The following is a 20,426-nucleotide window of genomic DNA, read 5'->3' as shown; positions in this document are numbered from 1 at the left end:
TAAATAGAGAGAAATATAAAAACAGGTTTGTTTCTGAGCTCCCTCTTAATCTTTTCAAGTTAATTACAGGGTTTAGTTGAAAAAAAAAAAAAATCCATGAAATGAATGGAATCTCAGGCACGCACACAAAGACAAAGACTCCCAGGAACCAAATGTTAATGTGCTCTATCAAGCAAACACACACACACACAATACAGCAGCAGGCATACATTTTCACATGAACTCCCACACACACTCTCAACCCATACCAAACACAAGCATTACATAATCACATTCTTAAAGTAATGGGAGTCTACAATATATAGATCTATTTTATTCTGACACAGTGGTTGAGGGCAGGATGCCATGGTTACCTAAAACACAATATGTATTCTATCCTCTTTAGACACAATGTTCACTCTACAGTTAGAACTTTGAAGGGAAATTGAAAAACAGAAAAAACTCTTCCTGGTACATTTTCACTGAGAATGAAAGTGCTGATGGACAGAGGGTGGAAGAGGGGGAAATTTCACAACCTGCCTTTGGGTGACAGCAACACACATTGAACCACCCTGAAACTACACCAAGAACAGTGTCCAGAGGGATTTCTACTGACACTTTAAAGGAATGCACACTATTGCCTTCAGCAATGCAGATTCCTCAACCCTCTGAGGTTGTAACTTTCAGAAAAAAAAATTAAAAAAAATAAAGATTGAAGGAACATCCCCAGAACACTTTGTCTGCTTTCTAATTGGGCCCTAGATTTACTGAATATTTACATTTCTTTTTTCCTTTGGCATATATAATGTTTTCTTTAATTAACTATTTGTTTTGGGATAATACTAATGCATTGCTAGTCAACATAGCCTGCTTTTTCTTGAGCAAAATTAGGAGGTAGCAATAATTCTTCATAGCTAATAAATTCATTCCAGACATCTTAAAAATGACAAATTCGTTGCAAATTAATTGCAGGGAACTTGGAGCATTGGGAGTCTTAATTCAAAATATGGAACTCGATAAAAGGATTTCAGAGACCTGTTTGTCCCAAGAACTCAAGCAGACAAAGAATCTGTGGTAGAAAAAGGAGGAGTTAAAATTGAGAAGAAAAAAAAAAGTGTGTGTCTGGATTTGTACCAACTGCTGTCACAGACCATTAAAAATTCCACAGATGAAATGCACATTTCCATGACCGGTGATAAAAAAAAGAGAGAGAGAGAGAGAGACTACAATCGACTTTGGCAATTGCTCTAAAGGGGTCTTTCATGTTTTATCAATTAATCATCAATGCTTTGTTTGAAAAGAGCGAATTAAAGATAAAATGCTTTTCATTACAGAGCCAAGTCAATTCCAATGGACAAGGATAAAGGGTCAGCAAATTCCAGTCATGTAATTTATGGCCTGAAAAGAACCTGACATTCACAAATTCAATAATAAAACCTGCAGTCTGAGGCACTGCTGCACCTTCCATTTGGCTCAATTGTTGGTGATTTTTACTGTCAATCAAGAAACAATGGTCCCTTTGTGAATCTGGTAATACTGGCCTGATAGACTCCTCACCTCCAGAATTTCAACAAATTATGAATAATGGAGAAAAATAAAAAAGAAAGAACATATTAATCTATTACAGTAACCCAGAAGTCATGATACAACAAGGGTACTGTGAAGGACAAGTATATTATATATCAGCTTGATACCTAAATTTATAATTTAGCAAGGGATGCTGCTAAATTGGTCTCTGCATAGTTTCAGAACTTTTATTCTTAAGTTGTTGGTGTTTTAATGTGGTTGCAGAAACAGGTTTCACCCAGTAATGCTCATGAAGGGCTTGTGTCCTTAGTGCATGCACACGCCCACACACACACACCATTCGAGTGTAAGCAAAAGATACACACATCCCCAAACACAACGCTTTGTTCCATTTGCAAGCACAATTCAAAATATTTGTAGTACACAGACAGGCAAACACTCACAGCTCACTGCATGCCTGAGACAAAAGGGCTCTACTGTGTTCAGATGAACGTCCCACTTTTCCTCTCAAACTGGCCTTTGCCCACCCCTGACAGGGATAGCTGGCTTATCTCTATCTGAGAGTACCGATCATCATCCAGCCAGCCTTGCAGGTTTAATGTGCAGCCAGCGTAACAATGGGTACAGCAAGTACCGGCAAGCACAGAGCATTCTTTAGAGTCAGCAGTTCTGTACCAACAAGTAACAGGAGCATGCTGCCAACTTTTCTATTGGTTGTGTGAGTTTGTGTGTAGGGGGACGGTGGAAGAAATGACATGCATGTAAACCACAACTTTAACCTTTGTAATCAAAACAAAGAGAGGATCAACTTCCACAACTCTGTGCAAGCCCACAAGCTAATCCAATTCTCACGCAACCACATACCACAGAGATAGTGGGAGTGGGCACAAATACAGAAACACAAACACTGCCAGCTCCTCCTCGCTCACTACTTGATTTGTTTTTTTTTCTTTTCCTTTTAGCATAAAGGAATGTTTTCATGTTAACAAAGGCAGCTGATGAGGACACTGCAGCATGCAGTTCTGCAATGTGCGCTCAGCCCTAAAACACCACACTGTTCTGGGAGCCAAGCAGTTTGCATCATGTTAACTGATTTAATTCTTAACATTGATGGGTCCAAACAGCGTTAGTTCAAAGAGCCCTAGAATGAGCTTGGGGATTGGTGGGAGGGAGTTGGGTATTTAGGAAAGCACTAAAGTAATATTAGAATGCAATGTGCTGAGTGTGGAGTGTATACAGTACAACAGTAGTTTAATATTAAGAGACAGATTTAGAGCATAACTTTTTAATGAGGGTTGACTGGAAAATAGCCTTATAGCGGAGGCAGACTTAGAACTGACTGCCGCCGACCGAAGGCAATGTATACGAGAAAGATCAGAGAAAGATTTATGGAAACAGACCTTTAGAATAAAGGTGAAAAGTAGAGTTGTGTAGAGTAGAGGAAGGTGAACTGTATAATTGTGCAAAAATGAAATAGACTGCTTTGGTGCAGAGCCTCACAATCTGGGAAGGAAGGTGGTAGTGGGGGGGGGGCTGGTGGTGGGCAGTGCAGACCATGCTTGAGCAGGGGTCTCTAGCATAAGGGTTGATTAAAGGGCAAAACAAAAATACTGTTTAATACTGTTAAAAATGTATTTCATGCTGTTTTACAAGCTGCTTGTTCCTAGTATTAATAGACAGTTCTGCATATAATTACCATAGCACAGAACTCTGTGCAGTGTATTAACAAGGAGACTAATAGTCTCTAACAAAGCACAGACAGAGGCAGAGAGAAGCAGACAGTGTTATACAGTATTCCCAGAGGCCCGTGCTGGTTAAATAACCCCTTAGCACACACTTCTGTTACTCACATATTCCGCAGGCTCCTCAACTTTCCACTGATGGGACAAGACAGATGGAAAAAGGGCACAAAAAAAAGAGAGTTTTTTTAAGGGAACAGCTGTAAGACAGGATTTACAGCAGGTAGTGTTAACACGACTATGTTATTAGTCTGTTAGAGGGGAAAAGCATTAATGGACTATAACGGAGAGAAATGGGTTAAAATAAGAAAGGTTATTCAAAAAACAATTCTAAATATTGTTTTTTTTTTTTTGTTGTTGTTGTATAATTAGAATTGTGTATGTTTCTGTTCCTAAATTTTAATTTCCCACAAATGAGCACTAGAGGCAAGTGCAACATATAATCATGACAGTGCCATCTAATGGGAGAAGATGGTACTGTAGATGCATTGCTAGCTTTTCCTTTGTGGTGCTGATTATTGCACTTCACTACATTTAGTAAGTTCCACCAGCAATGCCAGTATATGAGCCCATGGTGCAAAGTGGGCTCACCCTTTAAACACTGAACTGGACTCAGAGTCCAAGTTGAATCCTAGCAGCGTACAGAACATTTGCAAAACATGACCTTGGTTCAGATAGAGAACTTACCTCAATGTGTGCCTACAGTATATATTATAAAAACAGCTTTCTTCTCATTTTCCAATGGGTTGTGCTCTCCACAGAAAGGGCACCATGGACTTTCTCCACTGAGCTTGCTTTCAGAAGCTACTCTAGAGGACTATGTACAGCAGCATACTTCACAGGGAGACATGGCAACCAAAATACACAGCTCTTTGTAATCCCTCCCCCCTCTGGTGAAAGATGCACTGCCTTGCTATTAGTTTAACAAGCACTCAAACCAGGGAAAAAAAAAAGTTACACAGCAATATGAAAGAAAAAAAAACTCCCCTTTTATTATACATGTATCATTCTACCTAACGCATATTTTGAAAACATGTAAATAATTCAGGTGTATGTTTTACAAGCCACTACTAGCAATGGATATACCCATTTGTTTCAGATAAAGCCTTTTCATTTTAATTTCAATACATATTTCAAATATTTTACTAAGAACTGGTTCACACAACACACCAGAACTAATGTACAACTAGGTCCTTTGGTAGCAGGCAGCATGAAATCCAACGACTAAAAATAAACTTTCTTGAAGCTGGAGGAGTGCCCATTGTGAAGCAAACCTCTACTCAACAAAGCAACATTAGGGCACACTTATTTTTGTGTAAATAGTATTGATTTCCTCTCATCACAAACAGAGGTTTTTAAAAATGCACACAAGTAAAGCTATGGAAAACATAGGCAGTCTAAAGGTTAACATCCCTTTCACATACATGCAGAGAATACAATCTGTTCAGCTGAGCAGTTTCATTTGCTACCTGTAGTGTTGTAATGATGTAAAAATCAGACAAGAGGAAAGAGGCAATGTTCACCCAGTTCAACAATTCATTTCACATAAAAAAAACCTAATCACGCATGATCTCTCCTTTCATGTGTGCTGCAAAGTCTGTAGTTACTAATCTTATTTATTTCATTTCCTTTGCCAATAGTGTTATGAAGACATTTAATTTCATACTCAATATACTAGTGGACAACAGAAAGGCAGCTCTCCTTTCACATCAATCCCCCTGGTTCCTGCAGAAGCGCTTTGTAGCCCTGATGATTTAGGTCTCCTCTGGAGCTACCATTATGTGTCTGTCACTGACTTGAGATGAAATTTCACCTCCAGAGGTTATTCATTTTGCTTATTCAGCGTTGAGCTTTGGAATTCAACTCCCCAACCCCCCAACCCCGTTCTGAAGCATACTGTTCACGGTTTCTTGTGTTAGTATTTATCGTTCTGTCTTTCTCTATACACCGTGTGTGTGTGTGTTTTTTTTTTTTTTAAACACAGACGGGAACTGCTGTTTCTTATAAATAACAGCAATGGAAATTCGATTTTGTGTGAAGGCTCGATATATTAAAGCTATCAGGCACACACGCCTAAGGTACAAAGCTGGCAATTCAGGATTAGCTGAAGGGCTGCTGAGCATTTGTATGGCTTTGGGGACCTACTTAAAATAAAACAAGTACAAGCAGTGATCTTTTTTCTGTTAAAAAAAAAGTGTAATAAAAAAGCTTGTCTGGCTGGTGGATATGTAGGTAACGTGGGTCTTTGTACAAATACAAACCTGTCTGGGCCATCAATACATCACACACACAACACATTGCGAGCTACAACATGCGCCATCTCTGTTTGTCACCCTCTTCTGTTCCACATACAAAATATGTGCACTGGACAACAAAACATTCATACAAAATTCATTAAAAAAAAATAATTATAATTTTGGTTGGGTTCTACATCAACATTGTACAAGGGTTATGAAGACAACCCAGTTATAAAATTGCTTATTCATATTTATTGACTTGAATATTTTACTCTCCCTGGAATCACGCGTGAATAACATGTTTTTTTTACTTGTGAATGTCATTGTCTTACAGTATAATATGGAAACCTGTTTAAGGTGAACTACACATACAAAGCCTTAGTTAACTATTAATACGAGTGCTGCCGTCCTTAAAAATGCTGCTGAACTCTCAATGAACTGCTTCTGCACTGACCCAGAAATTTCAACGGCTGACCACGAACATGACCTACTGTATTTCAACCAGATCACTACTGCAGGGCATATTCATCTGGACAGAGACAGAGAGTTGCATCTTTTTACAGCAGAGTGCTAAGAAGCAGCATATCAATAAGGTTAATATGGTTATAACAACAGTGGAATGGATGTTAAACTCAAATCTTCAGCCTCCTGAAATGAATATCAATTACCCACATCGTTGATGTGCAGAAACCAGGAAATTGAAACATCTGTTTGTGGCTCTGCCACAAGCTGTCAAGTTCTGTTATTGTATTCATTTATTTACAGCAACAGAAGTGTTTAAGGGTAAAAGTGTGGCACAGTGCAAGCTTGATTCATTTCCCTGGTTCCCTGGTTATGTGTCTATCAGCACAAAGCCAGGCAGGCTAACAACACAGCTTTCAAACTCTCATTTACTTCCATTGACAATGTCTCTAAACAGAAAAGCTAAGGCAGTATATCCCCGCATTACGGTTCTCAGTTGAGCTACCCTGAATGGAAACTCTCACACCCTGTGGATGTCGTTTACAATAAGCTGAGAACATGAAAAACAAGCAGTACCCCAACTAGTAACAAGACAGGCCATCTTGTTTGAAGCAATCTTTTATAAAAACAGAAGGTCTGCTTGTCTCCTGTTTGCTGAAATCTACCTGAAACTCAAGCCAGATAAGCCAATCTGGCCTGCTCCCAGCTCGCCCCTATGCACCGCAGCGGACGTGGAGAGAGGAGGAGAAAGGTAAACAATCTCTCAGCCAGAGCTGTGAGATCCATTATCAGCAACACCCGCCAAAGCAGGCCTGCATGGAGATGTTCTCCCAGATAACTGCCATCTATCAGATCCCACCAGAGCTGCAACTTCTGATAACACAGCAACTGTCAGTCAGTGCGAGGTCCTAATACTCAGGGGAAGAGCTGCCATGAGGCTGTGCTGTCTAAATCACAACACAATACAATCTAACAGACACAAGATACAGGCGGGCATTACTAAGTACCTATTACTGTTCAATTTAGATACAACACTCCTATCAACTGCATAATTATACTCTTTATATGTAACTATATCTGCTGCATCGAAACTTGGCAATATGAAGACTTTATGCATCTCAGATACGGTATTTCTGTCGTACTTTAAATGTCAAGTTTGCTACAGCAATATACTCACTTGAAATATGGAACTGTTTGTTCCTGGTTTTTTATTTGCAAAAAAACAACTTAAAATGTTCTGACATGAATCAGGGAGGGTTCCAAAGATTGGCAGACAAACTATAAATAATATTCCATTGTGAAATGCTCTTAACAGGAAATTATATACTGAATACTTTAATTTGAGGCACTGCATCGTATTATACATGTAGCATAACAATTTTCCTACACACTTGCTGTGTTAATACGACTACAGTATACCACATTACTATTAAAATAGACTACTGTTTATCCATTAAAACGATCTCTCACTTAGATAACTCCTCTGACACTGTCAATGTGCTACATTTTGAGGTTGACCAATTGATATGATTATGATTAGTTTCTGAATGAAAAATGGTTTTACAAGACATTTTGCACACAGCGCAAGATCATGACACACCCAGTACTGCCACTACAGAGCCACAGTTCAATACCTGAGTAATTGGCAGCATATCTTGTGGACTGTACATTTATGGCTATATAAAGTGCTTCATCCTGAGCTCGAAGCTGCAATTGCATTTCTGTGTTTAACTTAATCATTGGTGCTGGTGCTGCTGAACCAAATCTTTGTTGTTGGTTCCTTATTCTAAGCTGCTCAAAATTGTCATCTAATAAAACGTCTCCTGCAATTTGTGTTAGTTTGGCAGTGTATACAAAAAACATTTAGACAATGTAAAAAAGCAAAGAAGCAATTGTAAAAATGTGCCGCTGAGTAACATGACTGTATAACCGATTCCTGCCTGGGCCGACACATAAATCAATTAAATCAATGCAACTCTACTGTATTCACAACTAAAAGCATTTCAGACAAGTCTTGTTCCCAACTGATTTTCGTTATCCACAGCAGCTCAGCTCCCCCACCTCAAACTAATAAGTCTACACATATGGTGAAGTAACAGCTTGCACAGCAATGGAAAGACACCTTCAGTATTTAAATGCAGGCATGGAATACTTATTCTCTGAATGCAGCTACTGGCACCTATAAGTAAAGAATTGTTTTTTTCTCAGCTTACCACATTAAGCAGTAGATAAGATTAAAAAAGGTTTTTCAGAAACAGCTACCTTCTGCATGATGTTTAGAATATAGTGTCTCTTTTATTTGGGGCTTCTGAATTCACACATTTGGCATCATCGCTACATCATTTCACATTTACTGAAGGTACCGTTTTCTTTTAATCTTGTAAACAAGACATGTTTTGCAACTGGCTCTGTGGTTAAGAGGGGAGTCAAGCCTCAACAGGTCTACAGTTTGTGATACATCTGCATGTGGCATATTGTTCCAGCAATAATACATTTAAAAGAATGTAAACTAATCTAAAACACAGCTACACAAAAACTGTAATCAATAGCACAACTGATAGTGGGCGGTCGGGAACACAGGTTATTGTTTTCACTGTGGGGGCCTTTATCTTTTATATTTCAACACCATGGAGATAGGTACGGAATGCACGTGCTGAGTGAATCCCTACCCAATCTCACAGTTTAAAAATGAAACGGACACATTTCTCGAAATGCAGCAAACATGTTTTGAAAATGTAAAGAAAAAAGTACTTGTAATGCAACTGCAGATCTGAGCAAAATAATGCTAGCATTTTAGATTAAAAAAAATAATGTTTCTTGGCACAGAAAAAAAAAAAAAAATGAAGTAGGCTAATAACAACAAAAATGACAGGAAGAATTATTGTAAATACATGCTGATAAAGCTGTATCTTAAAACATTTTGTACTAAACAGATTGTGTTTCTCTATATCATTTAGATATAATTACAATATTAGTTTTTCACCTTTTTAAATTGAATTCCATATATAATAGGAAACAATCTCTACAGGAGGAAATAACTGAACAGGCTTTGTTAAACAGGAATGCATTTATGTCTATTGTATACTGTGACAGAAATATAATGAGTTCTGGTTGTAAATCTCCCTCCCGACCTGTGAGGGCGCTAAGTAGCAAGAGTGGAAGTCTTTTAACGGGCTGGTCTGACAGTTCATTTCCGGGGTCGGGAAGTCGGCCAGCCTGGAAGAAGGCGAGACTCCGGTGCAGGAACGTATTGACCCGGTAGGTAAATGATGTAGCAGCTGCAGGCAATAGAGACAGCTGCAATCGTTTACCAAGAGGTTATGTGTGATAGCACAAAGGGGACGGAGAATCGTGAATCTTTTCCTTTGCTTGGTTTATGTGAGAAACTGGAAGGACCGTGTGAGACGCAGAGAAAGCATACTGAAAAATATTTGTGAGTATTTTATTTGTTTGTGTCTGTTTACCAACTGTCTGTTTTTGTTATCACTAGATGGCTAAACACGAATCTGGAGCGGTCTCCTTGGGCCAGCACAAAAACCTGGGTCAAAACTGCACTACAGTCACTAAAAATAACATGTAATCACGCACCACGAGCACTACAGTACGCACCCGGATTTGGTGACCGTGTATTGTATATTGTGGATGTACTAACTGTATTTATTATTTGGGACTGCAACCCGTTATTATTAAACAGTGCAATACACATTGCCATTGCAGTGTATTGAATGGGATTATTGGTTGACGTCATCACACCGGGAATTACAAAATAAAGCATCCCTTTTTCTAAAATTGGATTATAATTCAATCACTGTCTGCCTGTGACTATTCCTGCACTGCATCACCCCTGCACCTGTTCACTATCAGCAACCACTTTGCCACATATACGTACATACGTATGTAAGTATGTACATACGTACGTACTACATATGTATGTATGTAAATATTCTTGAAAAACGTTTCCTACATTTAGTACATTGTAACAAAGGAGGTTTTTAAAATATGCATGACTATATGAATCTGTAAGGATTACCTCCATACTGCTATGGAATGCTTTTTTTTTCCTTCTTCAGGCAATTTAACATTTACGTAACATGAGGATTAATGATTTATAATGCATAAACTAAATAACAAGGCAGTGCATTTTTACAAGCAAAACACAAAGGATATTTAAATCCAAAAAGCCACAGATGTAACATTCACATGTAAAATTAAAACCAGTCCCCAATTAGAACATCACCTGTAACATATTGTTTAATTCTTACTGTTGCTGCAGGAACCATACCTTCCTGAAGTGAAATACGCTTGGACACGCCTTCATTTCTAACTAGCAGAAATATAATAAATTAATAAGATAAAGCACAAAACCAAACACGATCTTGATATTAAGTAATAATGATAATAGCATGCCTATCCTCTAAACATTGGCAATATACTGTGCACGCAGGGTAAGACTGTGCATTTGCATGTGTGGGATATACAGTCCAGTATTTGAAGCTGTGCATTGTGAAGTCATATGTTTGTGGCTGTGTGGTACCTGTGCCTCTGGAAGCATGATGTCCTTGATGAGTGGCTGCCCTCGTGGCTCGCTGTTCTCCAGTCGGGAGTAAGTCACCTGGTACCCTCGGATCTGCCCGTGCTGTTTGTTGGAGAGTGGTGCTTTCCACGTCACTCGGATTGCTGTGGAGTTGATGGCTTCTGCTTCCACTTTCCTTGGGGGCGCGCTAGGCACTGTAAACAGGCAAGGAATGATATATTACAGGCACAAAGGCAGGGAAAAATAACAAAAAACACTTTGAACATCAGACTGAGACCTTGACTTCAAACGCCTCAGAGATCCTGAATGTCTTTCTTTGATTTCCAAGTTCTCCTTGCACACATGTAGGTAATGGATATGTGTATCTGCAAGTGTGTATATACATATTCATACACAATGTGCATGCCAATAAACAGCAATGTTACAGTACAAATATTGCACATCATCAGACATCTAATGCACAGGTATTTAAACCAGGCCCCAGACATTACACAGCAAGTCACAAAACAGCTGTACAAACAGCAAATGAAAATTTAGATGCTAAAAATCACTAATGATGCAGACACTGGCAGTTTATATTTTTATTCTGCTGCTTGTTCCAACTTGTTTACAGCACTTGGTCTTAAACTTTTGTGTATGGAGACTATATATACCCGGAGACACAGCCTGAGGGCTCTGCAGATTCAAATCAAGGTCTCAGTCTGTTCTAAGCAGTTTTGGTGATGCTGCAGGCGCCTGCAAACAATCAGGGCAGAGCCTTATAAGGGTATTTATTCCCATGTACACCAAGGTGATAACAGTGCCAGTATTTGCTTTGGTGCAAATCAAGCCTCAGGTACTGAGATGAATGGCCAGAAAGATACTTCCGCCGAAGGATTATCCAAGTCTATATACACATAGTAGAGAAAGGCAAAAACCCATCTCCATTGCAATCTCTTTCTGTTTGGAAAGGCCGTTTATCTTCCTTACGACTACTGACTATAACCTGCTGACAGATCCCTAAACAGACAAACAGAACCCCCCCCACCCCCACTACACGCCTTTTCTAATGGTTCAAGTACTAATCTCTCAAAGAAAGATCTCCAGGTGTGGACTGGCTCAGAGTTCTTTCTAAATTTACCATTGTCCTGGGAGCATCAAAGCACAAGGATACAACATGGCATTAAATATGTATCACTGTAGCCCAGATCATCGGTGGCCCCAGCTTTACGTACATTGGACACTGGGGGGCAGGTCGAACCAACATGAAACTAATTTGATAAACAGCCGATAGGGGTTGTGAATATACATCAGTCACTCAGGATATTCACTGCTATTTATCAAATGTTTCATTTAGAAACGAGGCAAGCAGAACTGTCCTACTGACACATTACTGCAAATACTGGTCTTTTTCTAGCAAAATAAAAAAAGGAAAGATTATGCCCTAGTGAAATGTAAATATTTTTCAATGAACAATTGCCTGCGATTCAGTACATTAAGCCAGTTAATCATAAATTCTGGCTTAAATGGACAATATGCTTGCTCATAGCCAACGCTGAAAATGAAGACACTCTAATTGCTGGTAACAGCTATCAGCTGCAAATACCTGTTGGCGAAGAGGCTGGCACGTAGACTATGAAGAACCCCCTAAATGAGACAACTGGGAGGAGTTTAAACTGAATAGGGACAAACAGAAGATGAGTCCTAACGGTGCAACCATACGATAAAGTGTACTGGTGTGACTATCAAAAAAAGTCTGAAAAGAATAAGACGACTTAACTTTATATTCTGTTTTACGCTGCGGGTATTTCTTGGCAAATTTCAGACTAGTATAAAGCTAAGACGGGGCTGTCATCGAAAATAAAAGTAAAACAAGTATGAAGAGACCATCTCATTTGCCCTGTGGGAATTCTGTGTGCAGATCTGGATGTGCACTCAGGGGAGCAGAGTTAATCCTATCAACTAAAACACAGCATATGGCATTTCTGGGAGCTTCTACCCTTGGAGGGAACACAGTGTCTCTAAGTTGCCTGCTGCAGCACTAGTTACTGCTATCAATATGACCACTGTATCAGATGGCTGGACCCTACAGATGCAAGCTCTGATTCTGGTCTTATATCATAGTCTGTGCTTTTTCCACCATGTCCCCCCCCCCCCCCCCCCCCCCCCCCCCCCCCACCACCACCACCACCACCACCACCACGTTCCTGTCTTCTGACAAAAACTGACAAAAATATTGAGTTTGACAACACCGAGTTAGAATCGGCAGCTGAGCTCAGCCGTCATAGAGCAGCTGCTCAGTGCTGCAGATAGGACGCGATTACCCTTTCTGAACAGAACAGATGCAGACAATATAAACCCAAAATAGGACATGGGAATATTATTAATAAAGAAAAAAATGATTAAAATAAGGAAAAAAAACACAGGAATTTATGAGGGACACTGCACTGCTTAGTTTATTAGCCATCATAAAAGCAAGCTGCAGAAGGCACTGTACCATACAGTGTTAGAAGATTAGGACCAAAGCTGTTGCAAGCTTAAGTAGTAAATGTTTTTTTAATTTTTTTTTTTTTTTTTTTTTTATCAGCAGTGAGAAAGCCGACAATCAGCAGCTAGGGGTCTTAAGCATTTGAATTTATTCCACTTATCGAAAATATACTTCAATTTTCTTGAGAGGGCCTATACATGTGCAGATTTGTCTCAGATTTTTCTGGGTTTTGAAAGGTTAATCTGCCCAAACTGTCCACCTTCACACTACTTCAACTCAAAAGATAGTTCTACAGCACCTAAGTGATTAGCTTAAGTCTGTTTTCATGGTAAAGTTTTCAGTTAGGTGTTTCCTTGCCATTATTACATCCAACCTCTGAAAAGAGTAAACCACCAGAACAAAATTCTTATATCCAGCAGCCCCTCAATGAAACATACAGTCACACCTCCCTTGTGTTCACTTATAAGCCATTGTGGCAAAATACCAATGTTCTGCTACATTAGAGCATTTGCATCCCTTCATCTCAAAGCAGACTTATAAAAAATGTTCCTTTGGACTGAACATTGTGAGGGAGTACCTGTAATGGTTTTGTTTCACTTAATTTCACATTTGCTAAGTTATCCAATTTATGAGAAGCTCAGATAATCTTTAACTCTTAAAAGAGCAAATTTAAAACAAAAGTCTGTCACCATGCGGCCTGTGAAAATAGTAGAACATTTAATCATGACGTGCACCCATGTCTACAGCATGAAGAGAAGTGAGGTGTGCTTGTAACGTGTGTTAAAATAAAGTTAGTTTGCAGTTGCTTCTGGACATACCATCCTCGTCGGTTCGCACATGCACTGGAGGGCTCTCGGGTCCTGGCCCCACGTCAGTGTGAGCTCTCACCCACACCATATACTCTGTCCACTTCTCCAGGTCTTCCATCACATAGCTGGTGGCTTCCGCTGAAATGTTTGACACTTCGTGCTTTTCACTGTCCTCCCCGTTTACAGCCTGGTAGGCAACTGTGTACTGGACAATGGCTCCATGGCGGCTCCCAGCAGGGGGCGCTACCCAACTCACCTTGATGCTGGTGGAGCTGAGACTGACAGCATGCACTTCTTGAGGGGGGGCGGAGGGGGCTGAAAACACAACAGGGCAGGGGGGGGATGAAAGGGAAGGAAATGGAGCTCTGGACTGGGTAGAATACACTCAATATGGTCACATTGTTGAGGCGCTAGAAACCTTTAGACAGAAAGAGCTAAGAGAAAACTTACTTGGTCAGCTAGCTATAATGTATAGTATATTAAAAACCTCAAAATCAGAGACAGGAAGTAACTTGATTATTTATATAAACATCTATCTATAGAGAAAGAAAGAGCAACACTTAGGAAGCAAGGTATTTCTTTTAGGCTTCCAAGCTAATATAAAACAGTTTCCTCATAGTTCTTACTGTGTTTTATCAGGGTGTTGTTTAAATATCAAAAGACTTAAAAGACTCTTTGTTTACGAAAAAAAAAAAAAAAAAAAAAAAAAACTCTTGGCATGTTTTCTACAGTCCAGGTTAAACAAAAAGCAAGATGGCAAACAACAAAATTGAATTAAAAAAAAAGCACAATACAATGGCAATTACACATGCAGGAACATGCAAACTTAAAACAATACAGCACAATTCAGAAGGGGTTTGGTAAAAATGCAAATTTCTCTCACATGCCTGCTTGTGTTTTAGTATCCAGATCAGGAATCAGAATCGGCTCACAGAAACAGAAAAAACTGTTTGGTTTTGTCATTTCATTTTCTACAGGACCACCCAGAAGAGTTAAAGTTCTGTGTAAGTCAAAGCAGAGCTGTCAAGTAAACATTTAAGCTCAGTTGCTTCTTAAATTGTAAAAAAAAAAGATCAGTTCCAGATCATAAGCACCATCTGTTCTTAGGAACACTGTGAGCCCGAGTTCGGGACGGCATAATGTGGCCATCGACCCCTTGGCTTGTTCGTTTACTGCTTGAAATACATTGTATTGTTTGTTCTTTCTTTACTTTATTTCTGTAAGCCCATTCTCTAATAAAAAAGTATGGAAATACATCTTAAAATGAATTTTGTTTTCCATTTACCTCACCTACCTTCTTCCACTCTGTCAGGGGCACAAAAGACCTTAACCATCCGCACGAACAGTACAAGTTCAAGGGTCACTGGAATAGGGGTTAAACTGGCCTTTTATTGAAAGAAGACTTTCTGCTTTGTTTTCATCTGCTAGCTAGCACAGAAATACAAAGGAAAGGGGTGTGTGCAGAGTGGTTCACTTACTGGACTGTGCTGTCCTGGCCTCTATGGGCTGTGTGTAGACTCCCACTCCGAAATCAGAGTGTGCAGCAAGGGTAAACTTGTACATGGTATCCGGCTTCAAGCCCTCCACTGCATACGAGTCGGCTGGGTTCAGGTTCAAGTGTTGCTGTTAGAGCACAAACATATAGCACATTGGAAACTTGTCGTCCAAGGTGCTTAGGTCTTCATAACTGTTCTAGTCTCACTGAATAAAACTGTGTCAAAGGCTTACTGTTAGTATTACCGAAGGCAGGAATTCAGCTAATTGTCCGTTCCAAAACTCATGACTGATGGCGGTTTGCAGAAAAGAACAATTAGACTCTATCATGGTGTGCTGCTCTGCAGAACCATCAACATATGTAATTATGTATTGATCAGTAATTAGTCAAAAAGTCAGTACTAGGGGGTTAAGAAGTCGCTGATAATGATGGAAAAGGTTAAAAAAATATAATAACAGAAAAGCAATGCAAAATTCCTGTACTAAGAAAACAAAGTCACATTTAAATGACATTTTCTTTCTTTAAAACAAGGTTAAAACAACTAACATTTAACATCAATGTCAACAATGGCTATGGTAGAGCTTTTTTTTTTTTAGTAAAAGCATATTGCCAGTTTTAAGCTGTATACAATTCACTTGGACAGCAGCAGGTGAGACGCTCTTGTGTGTAGCCTCAGGGATGGGATTTCTTCCGGCCCCCCTCATTTACCCACAAAGCCCATTACAAATCACACCGAACAGTTAATAGACAGGGCTTTCGCTTCCCCTAGTGGTTCTGTACCTTTTTGTCAGACCCCTCCTCCCAGTATTCCAGCTCGTATTTGATGATCCGCTCCTGTGTCGGCAGTAACCAGGTCAGCATTATCCGAGTATCCGACTCGGCCTCCGCTTGGAAATTCGAGGGCTGGGCGGGCACTGGAAAGGGAAGAAAAAGAAAGAGTGAGAATCAAGACATGCTGACTACTAGGTATCCAAAGTATCAAAGATAAAAACAAGTACATATTAAGCAAACATTTATGCTTGCACAGGTAGCTGAAAGAAAGTGTTATCTTTCATTTTGTTTCCCTCCCGCACCAAAACCAAAACAACAAATCAACATAAGGTTAATTCCCTTTGATTATTACAGCCTGCTGTTGAATATATGGCAGATAAAACAGCTGACCATTCAGAGATTTCGTTGCAATGACTCACCGCCCTGCTGCGCTTTGACCTGGAGCACGTCTGAGGGGGGCCCGTCCCCGACGGAGGTGAAGCCCAGGACGCGGATGCTGTAGGTGGTACCAGTGATGAGGTTCGAGACAGTCGTGAGGCGGCTGTCGTCCGTGTTGTGTTTGTTCCAGGAGCTGAGGGGCCTCTGCAGGTCATCGCTGTAGTACACGCGGTAGCCACGGATCTGCCCATTGGACTCCTCTGGGGGCTCCCACTGCACCAGTATGGTGCTGGCACTCAGCATGCGAGCCTGGACCCGCAGGGGAGGGGAAGAAGGGGCCTGCTCCCCAGTGCGGGCATCCACAAGGTTGCTGGGGGGGCCCCTGCCGATGTTATTGACTGCAATCACACGGAACTCGTACTCCGAGTAGGGGCTCAGACCTCCAATGCTGTAGCGGGTTGTGGCTACTCCGTCTACCTCCTGGTAGCCCCGCTCTGAGGATTTTGCCTTGTACTGGATCACATAGTAGGAGATGTGGTCTGGGTTCCCAGAATCCCAGGTCAGGGTTACACTAGTGGCAGTGGTTTCTGTCACTACTGGTGCAGTTGGGGGTTTTGGCAAGGCTGCACGGATTAAACAAAATAAATTTAAAAAATCAGAGTTGACAAAACACTGGTTATAGTGTCAATATAGATTATTATTATTATTATTACTTTTTACACTGATCAAGATCTAAACTGTTGAATCTCCTTCTTAATCTTGCCCGACCAAATGCTGCCTGGATTTCAACTTTTATTCCTTTTAGAACCTAGCAGAAAACACACCTAAAGCTTACAAAATTCACAGCCGTAAACAGTTATTTAGTGGGCATGGCCCACTTCTACAGGAGTTCACCAATGTGTCTGAACCACCATGTGACACCATGTGTCACAACAAGCTATTTAAAAGCACCTAACTGTAAAGATTGATTCTGGTTTTGTGTTGTAAAAAATATATAATGGATCTAACAGTACTTCATTAAAAATGTAATGTTACTGAAACCACTGTCTTTAGCTCTGCAAATCCATAATAATTTGCCCTAAATAATGTAACAGCAATGTGAGGTGCTGTAATGTTTCTACGCATGTTTAAACTTCGTTTTTATATTAATTATGCTGTCTACATCCAAATCGATCACTGGAAGAGATACACTAATGTTGTAAAAAGGCTACTTTATTAACACTGGGAAATTCTAACTATCAGTGTTGTTTGACTTCAACTGTTTACTAGGCCAAAATAAAAAAAAAAAAAAAAAAAAAAAAAATAGATTTAAGTATAACTGAGCCTTTTCAAAAGGTTTTGCAAAAATGAGAACCCAATTCTGGTTTTGCTTTATATATATATATATTAAAAGATGGGACTGAGATACTGCAGCCAATCATCGAAGCATTGATTGTTGGGCTTGTCAGTGAGGATCTGCTGGCAACCAGCCCTCTTGCCTTAACCTGATAAAACCCAGCCTTACAGACGTTAACAGCAATTATATCTGTCGACTCTCTTGAGAGGTTCTGCCAGTAAGCCCCAAAACATTTATACTGTATAAGAGATAACTAATGCATACAATAATCTAGATCATTACAGATTAGCAAATGTCAACTTAGTTGTGCATCTTTTTGGGGTCAAACCAAGAGGGACATAAATTGCTAAAGTTGTTAGGTTTCTATAGTGAATGGTGTTACATTTTTGCATGCTAAAATTACGCCAGAACTACTTTTTACATTGTAGCCAATTGCTCTTCTCACAAATCTTCCACAAACCAAAACAGTTTCAGTGCTTTGTACTTTATAAACCCACAATCGTACAAAGTTACCAATACACTTTAACATTGGATCTAAATTTTCTTCAGGCACAAAAACTAGTATGTTAATCAGTGATTAACACCACACCAAGAATTACCCTTGTCAGGTTGCAACTTCAAATAGGCATCAGAACCTAGGATAAGAGTAATCATGTTGAAGGCGGCTATACAGCCAAAACCTTTTGTTTCCTCTCTCAATTTCACGTGTAATCATCAGACTTCATTAGCTGTGCTCTTACCTTTGACGGAGATCTGAGCAGTTGCGTCGATCATGCCCAGGGAGGAGATGGCCACGCAGGTGTAGTTGGCGGACTCGCGAATATTGGACAGCTCAAGCACGTTGCGGCCCACAGGCATCTCGTCCTCTTTGGTCAGCTCCACAACTCCAGCCATCCATTTCACATAGGGCATGGGGGCACCCACCGCCACACAGGTCAAGTTCACACTGCCCCCAGGCATTACCTCGTGGTTGGTGGGGGGGATTGAGAAGCGGGGAGGGACGCGGCGTACTGTCAAAGTGAACAAAGCAGCATATAGGAATGCAGAAAGGGCAATGGCAGCTTTGTAACAGCAGGGGGAACTCTAGCTGTTCAGGACTTTGCTGATATTAGCACTTGGATTTCTATTAGTATGCTGCAGTTTTATCCTTCAATACAGTATTAATCTTGTGATCAGTTTACTGGAAATTTTAGAGATAGAAATAAGACTCCTGTCACATAGCAGTTTGATCCATTCCTGGTTTTATAATGCATTTAATTAGACAGACCTGAGCTTGCTACCCATACATGGTGGCTCATCAAGCTTGTATTAAATGCCGGAATGGGTGAAACTGCTGTGAAATAGGAATCTTATTTCCATTCCTGCATTTTACATGTTTTGGTTTCACAGAATGCAGCACACTGTTGGGTTACAATTACAACAATCTATGATTTCAGGTTAAATATACATGTTACAAAATACTAGAAAAAATTACCAGCACTCAAAATGTTAATATTGGGTAGATGTACTCCCGATGATTAGAGACCATGCTAGAACTGTAATTTAAGTGATTGCAGAAAAATGCTTGTACTGAACTCTCATCATTGGATATGTCTTAAAGTGAATTTCCATTCAAAATAACTGCACCTTTGAATAGCAACATCTGCATATAAATGTGGGCACAGGAATTATGCCTTCTTGAAGCTGGGGGATTGTGCTAGTAGTTATTCCAGGAGTCCTGGTTGGTTACAAACCGTGCCAACTGAGCTAATGTCAGCTAGGAATAAACAGCTAGAGCTCAAGTCCGTTTCAATAATATATTTGCCGTGTCAGAACAAATACACACAGTCTGCAGCATTTTCATACTTGCACATTGAAGTGAGAGACCATCAGAGCTAAATGTGTTGTTTCCCTGCTTTGTCATTTACCTCTATTCCTCTTTGTTCTTTTTTAACTTGCCTGATGCATCACTGATTTGGATATTAAAAAGTGCTGCAGAAATTTATCTCTGTAAAATGCTAAGATCTCTGCTTAGCCGTTACCTAAATGCATTTCATGTGGAACAAATACTCTTATTAATAATAAAAAAAATAATACCGCACTCTCAATCCGTCATGTCTAAATTATGTTACAGGCTGTAAGGCCAAATGGAAAGCTACTTAAAATATAATGCCAAATATAATGGTACTGCAGACGGTAGCTGTTCCAGCACAACAAAACATAAAACAATAAACTTAATTTTGCAATATAGGTTTTTTTTGTTTATTATTTCTTACCACAATGCAACCTCTATTAAAAGACTTTTGATTTTATCTGGCTAGCAAGCAGTTAAGGTGAATACCTGGTAGCTACAGTTTGCAATAATTATAGGAGACAGCCAAAGGCAGAATAATGCCAGCCCCCATTTTCACCTTCTAACATTTAAATAGCATATTTCTGTGGACTAAAAAACAAAACAAAGACAGAAAGATCACAGATTTTACATGACCACAATCAAATATGTTTCCTGAAACGCAGCGTGTCCCTCTTGCTACCCCACCATTGCAGAGTGTGCCTTGCTAGTCCATGTTCAGAAATGCTGCAATGCATTCTACAATCAGAAGAATGGTTGTTGTGTGTGAGTGTGTGTGTGTGTGTGTGTGTGTGTGTGTGTGTGTGTGGGGGGGGGGGGGGGGATAAGTAAGTAAGTAAGTGGAGTGTCCATCACTCCCTG

General features: G+C 39.9%; 1 protein-coding gene across 15 annotated transcripts in view; it reads right to left on the bottom strand.

Annotated features, from left to right (window-relative positions):
• Positions 1–20,426, bottom strand: part of ptprfa (protein tyrosine phosphatase receptor type Fa) — a 164,848-nt gene that overhangs the window by 31,415 nt on the left and 113,007 nt on the right. For 6 of the 15 annotated variants that reach the window (XM_041270719.1, XM_041270718.1, XM_041270725.1 and 3 more), the window contains exons 7-13: positions 18,475–18,744; positions 16,440–17,021; positions 16,030–16,163; positions 15,233–15,377; positions 13,764–14,069; positions 10,479–10,672; positions 3,357–3,383 (exon numbers count right to left, since the gene is read on the bottom strand). In XM_041270719.1, the coding sequence (XP_041126653.1) occupies positions 3,357–3,383; positions 10,479–10,672; positions 13,764–14,069; positions 15,233–15,377; positions 16,030–16,163; positions 16,440–17,021; positions 18,475–18,744 (1,658 nt within the window). The remainder of the gene's footprint in view (positions 1–3,356; positions 3,384–10,478; positions 10,673–13,763; positions 14,070–15,232; positions 15,378–16,029; positions 16,164–16,439; positions 17,022–18,474; positions 18,745–20,426) is intronic. The other 9 variants (XM_041270729.1, XM_041270732.1, XM_041270730.1 and 6 more) reach the window with 3 other exon arrangements.

This window comes from Polyodon spathula, chromosome 14 (genome assembly GCF_017654505.1).
Source record: "Polyodon spathula isolate WHYD16114869_AA chromosome 14, ASM1765450v1, whole genome shotgun sequence".
Taxonomy (NCBI): domain Eukaryota; kingdom Metazoa; phylum Chordata; class Actinopteri; order Acipenseriformes; family Polyodontidae; genus Polyodon; species Polyodon spathula.
The sequence above is the reverse complement of the archived record's forward strand: the minus strand, read 5'-3'. Positions and strand labels throughout refer to the sequence as shown.